This window comes from Lepidochelys kempii, chromosome 10 (genome assembly GCF_965140265.1).
Source record: "Lepidochelys kempii isolate rLepKem1 chromosome 10, rLepKem1.hap2, whole genome shotgun sequence".
NCBI lineage: Eukaryota > Metazoa > Chordata > Testudines > Cheloniidae > Lepidochelys > Lepidochelys kempii.
The window spans coordinates 64,777,964-64,793,298 of record NC_133265.1 but is presented as its reverse complement, the minus strand read 5'-3'; the positions used below and the strand labels follow the sequence as shown (position 1 = coordinate 64,793,298).

Here is a 15,335-nt window from a genome sequence, read left to right as displayed (position 1 = left end):
TCTTGGCCTTCCCTGAATGACTGTATAGCTGCAGAGGTAAACATTTAAAGCCACACTGAGTACTCTAGATAGGCTCTCTCCAAATCTTTGTACAAAGGAAAAATAACTTTTCTTATGATATTTACAATACAAACCCAATTCTTAAAAAAATCAAATGCTGACACATAGTTAACTTGTATATCAAATTCTTAGCTGATATTTCAGATTTGTTCACTAGTTTCTTTAGCTAGCTAGCCAGCAATATATAATAAAGGTAGACAAAGATTTACTTTCTCCTTGAATGCTTCCAGCTCTGCATCTGTAATTTTCCATGGAGTCTCTCTTTTTAATTTCTCGGCAGTTGTTAAATCTTTGCAGCTTTCATGGAGGCGGTGTGGTTCAATCATCTCTTCAAAGAATTTCCAGCTGAAACAAGAATTGTGAAAGAGGCCTCCCAGCAGGGTACTAACTCATTATTTCACAGATGATTTAGGTAAGGCAGGTCCCCCACTGACTGCAGAATGCAGCTGAATGACATGCAACATCTTTAAACATTTGGGGCCTAATTGTGCCCTCGAATACATCTATGCAGCTCCACTAAAATGAGTTTATATGGGTATAACTAAGAGCTACATTTGGCCCACTATCTCTACAATGAATTTACAGCAAGCATTGGTGTCCTTGTAACGTAGCCTATTTAAGATGCTGAAATGTTTTCATTGTAAGCCCAAACTGGAAAGTATTAGTTACTAAGGCTGCATGTATGCTAGAAGCACTATAGCAACACAGCTGCTCCAATGCAGCTGCACTGCCGTAGCGCTTCTGGAGAAGATGCTCTAAGCTGATGGGAGAGAGCTCTGTCTTCAGCTTAATTATGCCACCTTCCATGAGAGCCCATAGCTATGTCAACAGGAGAAGCTCTCCTGCCAACATAGCCCTGTCTACACCAGCACTTAGGTCGGTATAACTTACATTGCTCAGGGGTGTGGATTATTCACAGCCCTGAGTGATGTAAATTATACCAAAGTAAGTTCTAGAGTAGACAAGGTCTATGTTTAATAAAGAATGCAGGACTTTACACCACCACTGAACACGCATAATCATTTAACAGAGTTTTGTAGTGTTAGAAGTCACCTGAATGATCAGTATACAGCTTTAATGAAATTAATAGCTAGTCTGTGTACGTTTACCCTAATGACAGGTGGAAAGAAGTTTTATGGCTAAGGCTCCGGAGTGGGACTGAGGGATCTGGATTCAACTTCCAACTTTGCTATAGATTTCCTGTGTGACTTTGAACATACCTCAATTTTCTCTGTGCCTCAGTTCCCATATGTAAAATAGGGTTAATAATACCTCCCATCTTGCAGGGGAGTTGGAAAAATAAATTCATAAACAACTGTGAGGTATTTTGATACTACTGTATTGGCAGGCTGATCTATATAGATAATTTTATCATTTTCAGCAGCAATTTCAGAGCCTAATCCTGCCTGTAATCCAGGTGCACATCTCTTAATAAAATCAAGGGGATATGCACACAGGTTCAGGGAGAAATATGGCACTGTTGCAGGTGTCCAGTCATGTTATACATTTATTATATGTTATAAATAATGCTGAGCTTTCAAATGCATTTGCTCATGTGAATGCCAAATGTATTTCTGTTTGATTCCTTTGCAAATGTACTTTGGAAGATCGTTATTCAGTTAACATGGGAAAAAGGAAAAGAATAATGCTTTTCACCATTCTGGGTATAGTTAAAAAGAAAATACTGACTGTAGAATCAGAAAGGGGATGAAATCCCCTAAATCACTTTGCTGATTTTTCAGAAATACAGTTATCAAATAGTAAATACTTCACATATTCATAAGAGTATAATACTCAACATTCCTATAGTGTCTCCCATCCAGTGATTGTATAAGCACTAATGAAACAAGATAAGTATTGTTATCACCATTTTACACATAGAGAAATGGAGGCACAGTGAGATTAAGTGATTTGCCCATGGTTATACCAGAAGTCCAAGATGATGGGTGTGTGGAAGAAAAAGAAAGAAGTTGATATCAGAGGAGCATGGAGGTTAGGCTGGAGAGCAGAAGGAGGTACGAGTAAACTGTTAAATTTCAGAGGACCTTGAAGAACAAGGGAGATATTTTGTACTGGATTCTGATGGGGCAGCGGGTATATCCTTCTCTGAGTTGGTGAGGAGATATTCTATTTAGGAGAGACTTACTTTGGGAGATTTGGGACTTATCTTTACTTTGAAGGAGGACTTAGAGGGTCTACTCACTTTTTGGTTAGTCTCTAAGGTGCCACAAGTACTCCTTTTCTTTTTGGGGAAGGTTCAACAGAAATCCAGAGGGGGTGGTTTGTTTTGGAAGATCGGAGGCAAGTTTACCTGCTGAATGGGGATTAGCTACAACAGTTCTGAAATACAGAATTCCTAGTACCCTGCAGGCAACAGAGGGGTGATCATCTAAGGCAGCAAAATAGAAGGCTAGAAAATGTGAAGTGGCTGTGAGGGCCGGTAGTTTTCTAGTTTGCCAGGGACAGCAAAATGTTTAATGCTGGCATAGCTCTCAGAATATCTCTAGCCAAGGCACTCAGAGATGGAATTTTTTGAATATTACCTATTCTTCAGGCCTCACTTGACTTATCTAGAGAATAAATATACCTAACTTTTAAAAAATGTGTTGTGCCTTCATTATATTTGAGTGATAGGAAAGAGCGGTAATGTCCTTCTCTAGGGAAAGGAGCAGTGTGTGTGTTCGGCCTTAAAGATGGTAAGCTACTGAATGCCTGGGTGAGGTAAAACCCAGAGGACTCTGAAAGTCTGAGTCAGAGGGGAAGATGAGTCTTCAAAAGAGCTGCAGTGAAATCTGATGAATAGCATGATTTAGTCACGGCCATGGAAACAAAACCAGATATGGAAAGCAATTATAAAATGATCCCTGTTAAATTCAGTGGCTCATAACTGTGAGTTTCTAATTAGTCTTTATATCAAAATGAAGTCCTATCATTACAACATAAAGTGGAGGGCCGTTTGTAGTACCACCCTTTGTATTAAGTATCGGGGGTAGCTCTGTTAGTCTGTATCCACAAAAACACCAAGGAGTCCGGTGGCACCTTAAAGACTAACAGATTTATTTGGGCATAAGCTTTCGTGGGCTAGAACCAACTTCATCGGATGCATGGAGTGAAAATTACAGATGCAGGCATTATTATACTGACACAATAATGCCTGCATCTGTAATTTTTACTCCATGCATCCAATGAAGTGGGTTCTAGCCCACGAAAGCTTATGCCCAAATAAATCTGTTAGCCTTTAACCTTTGTATTGTGATTTTTAAAAGACTTTTTTTTTTGTGCACTTGCTTTCATCCTTTGATAATTTTTTATAATCAGTATAAAAGAAACAACTCCCAGATAAAGAACTGCAGTGAAATAATGGGTTTTGGAAATGTTTCTTACCTCTCTTTGTTGGGTTTCATGTTGATGTTGCCAATGATCTTAATATCAGCATATTTTATTCTGAATTTGCTTAGAAGTGAAGTCATCCTGAAAACAAAGGGGAGAACACTTCATCACTGCATTTTTAAGTACCTCAGATCAAAGAGTGCTCGTAAATGAGTTAAGTCATCAAAAGCGATCGTCTAGTATTTTAACTTTAACTATATGACAAGTGAATTTATCTGAAATGCTTTAGTTAGTGTTTCTGTTTTCAATTACAGAATTTTATAGATAAACTATAAACCAGGGGTCTGGCAATACCAGAAATGCTACAGTGCTGCTGTAGCACTGAAGGGTAGACACTTACTACAGTGATGGAAGGGATTCTTCTGTCACTGTAGTAAATCAGCCTCTTCGAGAGGCAGTAGTTAGGTTGACGGAAGAGTTCTGGGGTTAAGTTGGCTTTACTACTAATTATTTCACATGTAATTTTTCAGAGGGAGATATGTTTACATTTTAGGGGAAACATTGGTTCTTTGATCAAATATTTTAAAAGATTAAATTCCAAAAGATCTGTCAGATACAAAGAAATATAGGAGAGAATTCTCTCTTCCAGTTGACAGTACAGACCTCTATCATCCGAGTTATCAACAGAGCTTATGTGCATTGAATAAATAAAGCACAACTGTACCGATTGGAGAGGAGAATTTGGTCACAGGTTTGATAAGCAGTATTTGGAATTTTATCAATCTGTGCACTCATGTGGTCCCACTACTATAGTATGTGAGCACTTCCCCAAAAAATTAAAAATAGAAAAACTATCTATCTATCTATCTATCTCTATTTCTTCCTTTCCAGCCTGTAGGAGAAATAGCTTGATTATTTTACAGTTTTTATTTGTGTGCACTGTGTTAGCCAATTCAGATATTGGTTTTGCATTTAGTTCCAAAGTTGGCTACTTCTACAGTAGTAGTCAGGGAGTGTTTGCAGTGATTCACTTTCTAGATTCCTTGCTTTCTTTTCTATAACTAATTTTTGGAGTTTGGCAGGATCCAAGAGTTTCCTAGGGCAGATCATTATGGTGAATTCTTCTTGCCTATGAGGAGAGTTTTTATTTCCACTTGGAGGAGGAAGTTATCTGAACAGGATTGAGCAGGAGCATTTCTTGCAGTTTATGTCTACATCTAGTCCAGGATATGGCTGGCTGTTGGAAGTGGGTGCAGAGATTAACTGTGAGAATGCTAAAGTGGAGAGTTTGGTTTGTGGTATAGTATCAAAAGTGTTGTCTGTGTTGATGTTGAAGTCTCCTCAGATGATAAATCTTTTAAACTTTATCACCATGTCAGGTAATGTCTCTTTCAGCTCCTTTGGAAAGCTTTTAGTGTTTGACAGATGAGTAGGATGTTGACGTTAGTTGCATCTCTGGATTCACAGATTAAATTGGCATACACCAAGGATTTTGTTTCAAATGATGATGTCCCTGTATTTAAGGTCAAAAGGAATAGAATGACCAATTTGCCTCCAAGTTTGTCTTTCTTGGGTATGGGTATAGAGAATGAGGTAAACTCATGTTGAGTCTGCAGTGTCAGTCATCCACACAGACTTGGTCGGGGGACTTGTTGATGATAAGATGGTAGTCAGTGAAGACCTATTGACCACAGAGATTGCACTGATCAGCCTGAGCACTGGGTCCTGGCATTTGCAGAAACAGTGGTGGCAATAAAAATACCTGTATCTGCCCATTGGTTAGTAAGGCTACTAAGTTCTGATGTACCCATAACAATGCCAAAACATCTTGCTTCAGCTCTAAATGAAATTGATTGTTGTCTGTGCCAGGTCAAAATCTGGAAGCCAATTGCCAGTCTGAGTAGGAAGGCCAGCCATTGCATTGTGGCCGTGGGGGGAAGGAATCCTTTCTTTCAAGCAGCAGAGAAACTACAGAGCCATTTTGCATAGTTTATCCCAACTCAATGACTGGAATACCCTCCACAGATACTTATGTAGCCTTTTTTACACAAGTGTGGGAAGCTTGGCCGGATCTACATAGCTCAGTGCCACACTGGGGAGAGAGGTTTCACAGTCCCACTCCATGGAACTTCATCCATGCCCTTGTGGAATGTCAGCTATTCAAGCCCTCATAAGAGAATGCAACCAAACCACAGGGCAGTCTTGTCTTGACTGATTTCCAACTCATGCAGTTATATCCTTCCTACTTAAATTCCCCCTGTAGTGATAATTGGATAGTTATTCTTCACTTCCTGTCCTAACCAGTTGCCTAGTGATGCTCTGTTGTGTTAAACAGTTACTGAATTCCAATCCAAATTGGCTGCTTTGGAAAGAATGGTGTTATATAAATGACTATTATAAAGAGCTCACATTAGCAACTTTGTTTTGCACATGGATGGAAAGCAGACTATAGCTCAGAGGTCTAGAAAGTTTTAAAACTAAATGACTTGGTTTTCAGCTCTTAAAAGTTTGTACTTGCTAATCACATTTTTGTGGGCTGTCTGTCTATAGCAGTGGTTTTCAAACTTTGGGTTGTGACCCAGTACTGCCTTGCTCAGCACTCAGGGACCCTGGCAGCTGGCCAGTAAAAACTAGTAGTCCCTACCTGTTCTGACACCATGCTGCATCCTGGAAGTGGCCGGCAGCAGGTCCAGCTCCTAGGCAGGGGGGCCATGGGGCTCCACGCGCTGCCCCCGCCCCAAGCACTGGCTCTGCACTCCCATTGGCCAGGAACTGGCCAGTGGGAGCTGGGGGAGGGGGCGGTGCCTGCAGGTGAGAGCCGCGTGGAGCCACTTGTGCACCCCTGCCTAGGAGATGGACCTGCTGCTGGCCGCTTCTAGGGCACAGCATGGTCCATGGTTCCAGGACAGGTGGGAAGCCTGCCTCTGCACCCCGGCTGCGTCACTGACTGGGAGCCGCCAGAGGTAAGCCCGTATCCCAACCCCATGCTCCAATCCCCTGCCCCAGCCCTGATCCCCCCAATCTGGAGCCCCTTCCTGCACCCTAAACCCCTCATCCCTGGCCCCACCACAGAGCCTGCACCCCCAGCCCCTTACCCCAGACCAGAGCCCTCCTCCACACCCTGAACCCCTCATTCCCGGCCCCACCCCGCAGCCCTAACCCCTATATCCCAACAGTCTGCTCCAGCCCTGAGCCCCCTCCCACACCGCAAACTCCTCATCCTCAGCTCCATTGGGTCTTGGGCATCAACAATTTCCTTCAACTGGGTCACCAAAAAAAAAGTTTGAAAACAACTGGTCTATAGCATGTGCATCTAGGAGGCTTCATATGCAGTTTCACTTGTTAACTAGTCAAAATCATATAAAACACAAAGGTTTTCATATTACAGACTAAAGAGTCTCATTCTCTAAGGAGGGAACATGACCTATTAGGCAGAGAATATGTGGGGTGTGATCTTCCTATGCTAGTCATCATTTATATTTAAGATTAATGACCCCTAAGGCCCTTTTCAAGTGTTAGACATCTCTATATTAAATATACTTTTATTACTGTTCAAAATAAAGCAAGCTGGAGCTGCTCAGAAATCTAAGGTTACTACTAGAGGAGACTATATACAACTAATATTCATAAGCAATCAAAACATTTTAAACAGTAGTGGGGAAAATAGTTAAATTTACGCTAGTTTTTCATCTTCGATCCGGTTGATCTTTCCTCCAGTGAAGATCCTTAATTTACAATCCTTCCACTTTTTCCTCATAGTCAGAATATAGGGAATTAGGAGTGTTAAACCTGGATAAACATATAAACCACAGGGAGATCAAATGAGTATCTTGTGTGGTAAAAATCATAGGCGCCGACTCCGTGAGTGCTCAGGCGCTGGAGTACCCATGGGGAAAAAATAGCTGTTCAGTGTGGGCAGGAGGCAGTGGGTTGAGGGGGTGGAGCGGGGGCAGGAAGAGGCGGAGCAAGGGTGGGGCCTTCGGGGAAGGGGCAAAATGGGGGCGGGGCCTCAGGGGAGAGCGGGGTTGGAGCACCCACCCAGAAAAATGAAAGTCTTTGCTTGTGATAAAAATAAAGCCTTCTCCTTTACTTCGTAGTGACATACACAAATTTGTCGTAAAATATTTAAGCCATGTAAAAAATAACCTACATAATGTAAGTGTTATCACTTTATATAAATCCCCAAGTATGCATTCATATTTGGCAACATAAAAATCTTTCTCCCTATGGTGTCCTTTTGAATCTCTTACCTCCATCATCAAACAGCCACCAAACATCAATTGTTCCTTTCCCTTGTTTCTTTTTAAACTGATTGCTGGCTTCTAGCAGCCTCTGATTGAATTCACCCACATGCATAGACTGGATTGTGTTAATGCTGCTGTCTGAAATGAGAAAGAAAACTGTGTATCTTCTTTCCTTTTGAGAACTGAAACAAAGCAACTTTCTGATAAATCTGCTTTCAGGAAACAAGGAGGAAAAAACCCCCATCATCTGGGTGAAATTTTTCTTCTTCCTGTTTCTTTTTGGGAATTGGAACCCTTTGGACAAAATAATGCAATGTCTCGTAGGGAATCAAAAATGAGGAGTGAAATTTTGTCTAATCTCAAAATAGTTTATATTATCTTTTACATTAAACAAAGAATATATGCTTGTTTTTAAATGTGGGATTATAAAGCAATGAATTGATTTCAGATCACGGCATAAGGTGGTATTTTATTCACCATTAATTATTATGTAGATAATGTATTGAAATGATTCAGGCCCCAAACCTACAAACATTTATGCATGTGCTTAAATGTATTCACATAAGTAAAACCAAAAAACCTCACAAAACATTAGGAGACATCTTCATTGACATAGTGAAAGCGTTCAGTTCGGTATCTCACAAAGGCATGGTATGGTGCTTTCTGTCAGTGAGGGGTATCACATGTGATATGACTTCTGTTTGATTGTCACCACATGAGCTTGGTTTGACTTGCATACTTAAAGTCAGCATGTGCGTAAATGCTTACAGGATGTGTGTTTTAGTGTCCTTTTGGGGCATGCTTTCAGTTATATCTGTTGGAGGTACATGGACTATCTTGGTAACATGATTCTTAGGCCTCAATCCTGAAAACCCTTACTGCACAAATAGATCATCTTCTGAACCTTAATGTGTCAGCACACACAACTTCCATAGGTACCAATTGGAACTGCAGTGCATAAGCAAATTTGCTCTTGTGTTAGTTTTTATGATATCGGGACCTTACTGCATCAAATTATAAGAGCTGTAAAAGGGAGCAGGTTTCTGTGGATGAGATACCCATTTTAGAATAGGTTATCATTGACACATATAGGAAGATAGGAACTGTTTCGAAAAATGTAAGGAATAACCTTTTTTTTTTACCTTTTATATTACAGACATATTAATGTTTTGCAAAATATTGAATCTTCCATAAAATATATTATAGGGCTTGCTAAAGGGAGATGTGAACAACTAAGTAGATACAGAGAAGGTTGAGGTGGGGCAAAGACCTAAAGACCTTCTGGGCAATTTCTCCATGTATACAAGCCCTAAGGGTGGGAGGAAAATTTAAGCATGGGACATATATAACGCCCTAGAAGACCTTTGTGTTAATTTAAAAATAGGATTTGCTTCTTATTGCAATGCTGGTTCTGTCTAAAAATGTCTATATACTAACAATATTTTTCCCATTCCATTATTCTTTGAAGCCAGTGACTTTATTACAGTTACCTTCCAGTGATTTCAAAGAGACAGTGTCAGAGCAATATTTAAAGTGGAGCAGACAGGCTTCTTTATAGCTTTTGCTCTGATGTATTAGGTTCAGAAGATGCTTTGTGCAGTCTTTGAGTGTTCCCAGAGTTTTGACAAGATAATTCTAAAACAATTATCAGCTTTCCTGTGTGGTATGGCATCTATGTTGGGAGTTCTAACAACTCCAGGGAGAATATATTTATAAACAAAATGGGAAGACAGGAATATTTACTAATATAATGTATTTTCATATTTCTGTTTGAAAAGCGTTCAGAGCAAAAGTGTGCAATATGTATTTCCTATTAGAGCTGATGAGAAAATAGAAATCCCTTTCTTAAAAGGGCAGTGTCTGTCAAAATTATTTTCCAGTGCAAAATTCCCAACCAGCTCTATTTTCTTTCTGAACTGACCAGAAAAGAGAGGCTGAAGCATGTTAGATTTTGTAGCATTTGTTATGAGAGGACATTCTGTTCTAACATGCAAAATTAACTGAGCACTGCCAACTAAAGAATTGATCACATTTTCTGCTATTAGTCTGTGATAACTTCTTGCTATCACTGGGAGTTGAGTATATAGATAGACCATAGTTTCTGTAGTAGAAAATTCAAAAAAATATTTTTATTAATGCAAAAATGGTTTTGGATGGGTCATTATCATACCCTAACAATTGTGAAATGAGAATTTTAATTCGGTGAACCTTTACCTGTAGATTTACTATATTTCTCATTTGGGTTTGTTTACATCCCATATAAATTTTAATAGTCTAGATCCTACCACACTATACTACTTACAGTCCATTTTATTTGTTTCATAACATGTTATACATTTGCTTTCAGTGCTTATGCATACATTGGTTCACTCCTTTAGTATGATAGTGTACCCACAACATAGAACTGTGGCCATTTTTATAACATATTTTTTCATCCACACATTGTGGGTTTTGTGTATAATAGAGAATTTGAGTTTGATTGTTCCCTGAATTCTGTGCACAGTTCAACATTTTTATAAAATTTCAGAAAAATGACCCCAATATAAGAAAATAACTTGATCTGTGTTTGTGCAAACATTTAGTATCCATACCCAATTTTATCAATTAGATAAAAAGTAAAAAACCAAAGCCATGCATTTCATCTGAAAAATGTCAAAAGAAATTAATTCTGTCATATCAGGTAACATCTTGTACCAGCATAGATCACTATATACCTATTACATAGTTATCTCAACTAATATATTGTGACAGGGTCAGGCCAGATGGCTACAGGAGAGTGATAGAAGGCAGATATATTAGCCCCAGATTAAGTAGGTCCCTTTCCCCTGGGTAAGGTAACAGGGAAGGTTCCAGAACAATCAGGAACCTTCTGAAGACAATTAGGACAGGTTGATTAGAACACCTGCAGCCAATCAAGAAGCTGCTAGAATCAATTAAGGCAGGCTAATAGAGCACCTGGGTTTTAAAAAGGGAACTCTCTTCAGTTTGTGGTGTGCGTGTGAGGAGTTGGGAGCAAGAGGCACTAGGAGCTGAGAGTGAGAACGCAGAGTGTTGGAGGACTGAGGTGTACCAGCATTATCAGACACCAGGAGGAAGGTCCTATGGTGAGGATAAAGAAGGTGTTGGGAGGAGGCCATGGGGAAGTAGTCCAGGGAGTTGTAGCTGTCGCACAGCTGTTCCAGGAGGCACTCTAGACAGCTGCATTCCACAGGGCCCTGGGCTGGAACCCAGAATAGAGGACAGGCCTGGGTTCCCCCCAAAATCCTCCCAACTCCTGGTCAGACACAGGAGGAGTTGACCTGGACTGTGAATTCAGAAAAACGGCCAAGCTGAGGGCTGCTGTGGAGCTCCAAGGCGAGCAAATCCACCAATAAGCGCAAGACCCACCAAGGCAGCGCAGGAACTTTGTCACAATATTTATGTTCGGGGGGGGGGGGGGGGATGTAGTACCAGAACCCAAGTCCACAGCATTCTGCTACTCCATTAGCACATTTCCCTAATGTGTTGTCTGGATTAAATGGCAGCTCCACTAGCTAAAGTCAAAGGACATCATTGTACCTTAGAAGCTTTTCTCTAGAATGAAGGTATAGCTGTGTATCAGTGAAAGTGTTATAAAATGTCCTTTTATGTCATTTACAAGCTTACCTTTTTTGGTTACACGCTTGGTAATATTGAGCTTTCTGGCTTTGCCAAACAATCCACAGATACCACGACTTTCTTCTTCAAATTCATTGTCTTTAATGGTAGCTTCTAGTGCCAGCCTCTCCTGCTCTAACTTCTCTAATTCCTCTGTTAATTGAAAGCAACACTGGAAACTAGTAACACAATAATTTACAGTTTAAATTAAACTGTTGATGGTAATAACATTGAGAGTTATAATTATCTGTTATGATTCTTAGTATACACTGTAAAAATATTGGGATATGGACAATTTTTGTGAAATGATTTTCCTAGTAGGTGTCAGGAAACTCAATATGTGAAAGCTCTAGTTCAGGGTGGACCATACTCATCCATAGAGATTGCATTGTTATCAAGTGTTACTCTGTTGCTCTCTATCTTTAGTTTGCTAGTCCACCAGATCAGAAATAGCAGTATCACTGTACTTTATAGTAAGATAATACTTTGGTTTGTTTTTTCTGTCAAGGATATCAAAGCATTTTATAAAAGCTGATTTTGTCCAAACTGGGAAACCAAGGCACAGAAGTAGTAAGTGATTTGCCCCATGTGTCACACTGAGTTATAGAGTTTAAGGCCAGAAGGGACGACCAAATCATCTAGTCTTACCTCCTGTATATCACACACCACCACCCAGCACCTGCACACTAAACCCAACAACTGAAATTAGACCAAAGTATTACAGCCCACAGGAAACTAGACTTTTACGTGCCAGAGGCAGAGAATACGAGGGGCTGAGTGAGGTCACTAACTAAGGTCCCAGTGCACAGTCCTCTGAAGTGAATCGAGTCTTCTCATTCACTTCAGTAGGCTGTGGATCAGACTCTAAATTGTGAACATGATCCAGTTGCCTAATTCTCAGTCCTCTTCAGTAATCACAAGAGCAGACTGCCTCCTATTTTGAGATGCTCATAAATATTTGAGTACTTACACTGAATATGTGACCACCGTATATATTGAAAATATTACAGTACTTTATCTTGTGTTGATGCATTTTGAAATGCTTGCTGCAGAGACAGAAGAGTCCGCTAAACTATTCTGTATATGTAATATAAAAAATCCCTTCTGTCTTGGAGAAAATGAGCTTTTCTCCAAGGAAAAGTGGCATCCACTGCTATTGAATTTATTATGGTGAGGTAGTAGTTAATATGGTGTAAGCACTAGTTCGTAGTAAGCTTTTTTAATAAGGAATGTTGTTTTCTTTGGAGTGAGATATGGTACAAAAGTATTCTTCCCTGGCTGATAAATTACCTGTGTATATATATAAAATCATCTGCGGCCATTAGAGTTTATTAGCTCTGTTGGTGCTCTGAATTGCTAAAAAAAAATTTTAAATTCGACTCCAGTATAATAGCATAGTGCCTATGTTTATTAGGACATGATGATAACCACTGACATACACTTACTCAAAACTAAAGATTCAGTTATTCTTTTAAACATAATGATGTAGTGAATCTAATAGAACACAGTGTTTCTTTTCCCACTTCCTAGCCTAATGTGTTTGTATGTTAAATATCATCCGCTTCAAAAGAGTTCTCATTGTTGACTTTTTTAGGGTCAATTGTAATTTCTAGTTGTATTTCTATTTCTTTGACAATTTGCACCTTGATAAACTAAAGTAAATGTTCAGAATTGATATTTATCACTGTTACATTGGAGTCTTATAGAATGTGTTTTCCCAGAGAGGTTTAAAATAGGAGTCAGTGCTTGACTGTTTCCCAGTCAAATAATCAAAGTGTTAGGGATATCAACAGGGAAGTCCGCAGAGGCTGATTTGGAATTTAACAGTGTGTTTGAAAGTGGAGTGCTCATCTGCTCTAGTTTTTTAAAAGGAAGTTCTGGAACTTTTTATGCTTAAAGATCTTAAAGGTGACTTGCTGTTGGGTTTAACAAAATTAGCTTGCCCACTAAGGAATGGGCTTTAGTTTTGTGATTACTTGCATAGAAGATTCTGCTATTCCATGTCTCCTTTGGGTATAAATGACTGCATTTTGGTATGTGTACCAACAGGATACTGCAAGGAGAAATGAGAAAGGCAAAATTCCAGCAGGTGGCAGCAAAGAGTCATCATTCTGTTTTATGATTAACTCGTATACCTATTTTTGTATTAGATTTAGTCCACTTCATGTACAGTAGAAAAAGAAAAATACTTCATTTTGTGTACAGTGGCTTAATTGCCATAGCTCAGTTGCATGTTTCTCCTGCAGTGGACTAACTCTCAGTGGGACAGTAATTCTATTGCAATCCTGAGGGTTCTTCTGGTGGGGTTTCATTTGGTATTCTCCTTTTTAAGTGTCCTTGGGAGGCAGTGAGATGCCTACAAACCCTACACATCCCAAGGATGAAAAGAGAAAGTGATGGCAACTGTGTGGATCCAGGAAACCCCCATACTAGAAGAACCCCGCCACTCCATGTCCACTAGAACTATGCACTGTCCCCTTTGGAAAGGGGAATTGCAGCTGCAATGGGGACTTGGTGCTCCATATAGATGCACTAACTTTGTGTGGATTTTGCAGGTGAAATCTACTGTGACACAGAGTAGCACAGACAGGGTTTAGAGAGTGGTAGCTCCCACAAGTCCCAGCAATGTCAGTCTTGGAGAGCAGCCCTATAGAGTCTCCAAGAGCAGGGAGGGAACATACATTGGAGCCACCCGTCACCCTAGTTGTGCCTGATTTTACTACTTCAATCCATGCCAAGGAGGGGGTGTCTTGGGACCCCAGTTCTGTGAAGCAGTGTGCAGGACCTCTGATCAGTTCTAAGGCCCACCCTTGAAGGCCTTTCTCAGGGCAATACGTGCATTTACTTCTGTGGGAGCTCTGCCACAGTACGGATATTGGCCAGGACTACATGCTTACAAGTAAGAGGCAGTAGGTAGCTGTGTTGCCCCAGGAGAAGGACAGGAACCAGACTGTGATTCTGAGAGTGACAGCCTCATCCCTTGGACCAGGGGGATTCGACAAGTAATCTGTGCCAGAGTTTTGCTGACACAACCTCCTTCTCCCTTTGGGCAGGTGTCTGAAACTGTTTTTAGCTCTTTATTTTGGAATGACTAGATTTCAAGCTGACAGTGGACCTTTAATTTTTTTTCACTAACATGGAGAAAATGGTGTGATGCTCCAGCATTTACACATATTTTATTGGTTCTCAGCTTCTGGATATCTTACATTATTAAGCTGTAGGTTAACAAGTCATTGAGCAGGACTACAGTGGATTGTTATGTTTGGAAACCAATAGGAAAATGATAGTTTAAAAAACAAGCATACCTTAATAATAGAAGTTAAGTGCAATTCCATTATTCCATCACTACATACCTTGAACCTGGAGGACTTGAGATATATCAAATCCTTGGCTAATTCTGACAATAACCACGCCAAGCTCAAAATCAAATGCATCACTGAAAACAAAAATAAAATGATTATGGGCACTTTCTCACCAGTGGTATTGTAGTTAAAAAAAAAAAAGTGGATAAGCTAACCCAAACTAAACTCCATATTCCTCAAATGACAAGTGGGTAAACTCCATTTACCGCATTTACCCTTATCTACACTACTGCCTTACCCTGTACGTGTCACTGCCTAACTTAATGACATTCAGAGAAATGTTAATGCTTGGTATGAAGCATTGTGGGCCACACACTGCCCTGCAATGGCTAAGTCCACCAGAGGTGAAATGTGGCCAAAACTAAGCAAATGTGAATTTGCAGGGTTCCAGTGACTCTTCCTCTCAAGACAAAGGAGTTGGTGCTTGTGAGAAACGGAGAGGTTGTCCCCGAGGTGGACCTTCCTCTCACAATTGCCTCTAAGCTCCCCCTTGTCAGCTTCTTTAGTTGTTGTGCCACCCTTGAGTGGCTCCTCCATGATAGTGCCCCATTCCATCCCTTCTGAGCATCAGGAGACATGGAGTGGGTTTTACTGCTGGCTGAGGTTTTACTGTTTGGCAGTGTGCTGGGAGGGAGGGGGAGGAGGCGGGGAAGAGGCAGGTCCGGGATTTGGGGGAGAGGGCGGAGTTGGGGCAGGGACTTTG

At 40.4% G+C, this 15,335-nt stretch overlaps 1 protein-coding gene and 1 long non-coding RNA gene across 7 annotated transcripts in view; one reads left to right on the top strand and one right to left on the bottom strand.

Annotated features, from left to right (window-relative positions):
- SLC12A1 (solute carrier family 12 member 1) overlaps positions 1-15,335 on the bottom strand; it is a 67,593-nt gene that overhangs the window by 6,443 nt on the left and 45,815 nt on the right. For all 6 annotated transcript variants that reach the window (XM_073303910.1, XM_073303909.1, XM_073303912.1 and 3 more), the window contains 6 exons: positions 14,624-14,706; positions 11,280-11,423; positions 7,641-7,772; positions 7,068-7,179; positions 3,445-3,531; positions 270-405 (listed from right to left, as the gene is read on the bottom strand). In XM_073303910.1, the coding sequence (XP_073160011.1) occupies positions 270-405; positions 3,445-3,531; positions 7,068-7,179; positions 7,641-7,772; positions 11,280-11,423; positions 14,624-14,706 (694 nt within the window). The remainder of the gene's footprint in view (positions 1-269; positions 406-3,444; positions 3,532-7,067; positions 7,180-7,640; positions 7,773-11,279; positions 11,424-14,623; positions 14,707-15,335) is intronic.
- The window catches only part of LOC140894954 (uncharacterized), a 40,125-nt gene that overhangs the window by 11,966 nt on the left and 12,824 nt on the right, over positions 1-15,335 (top strand). The window lies entirely within an intron of this gene.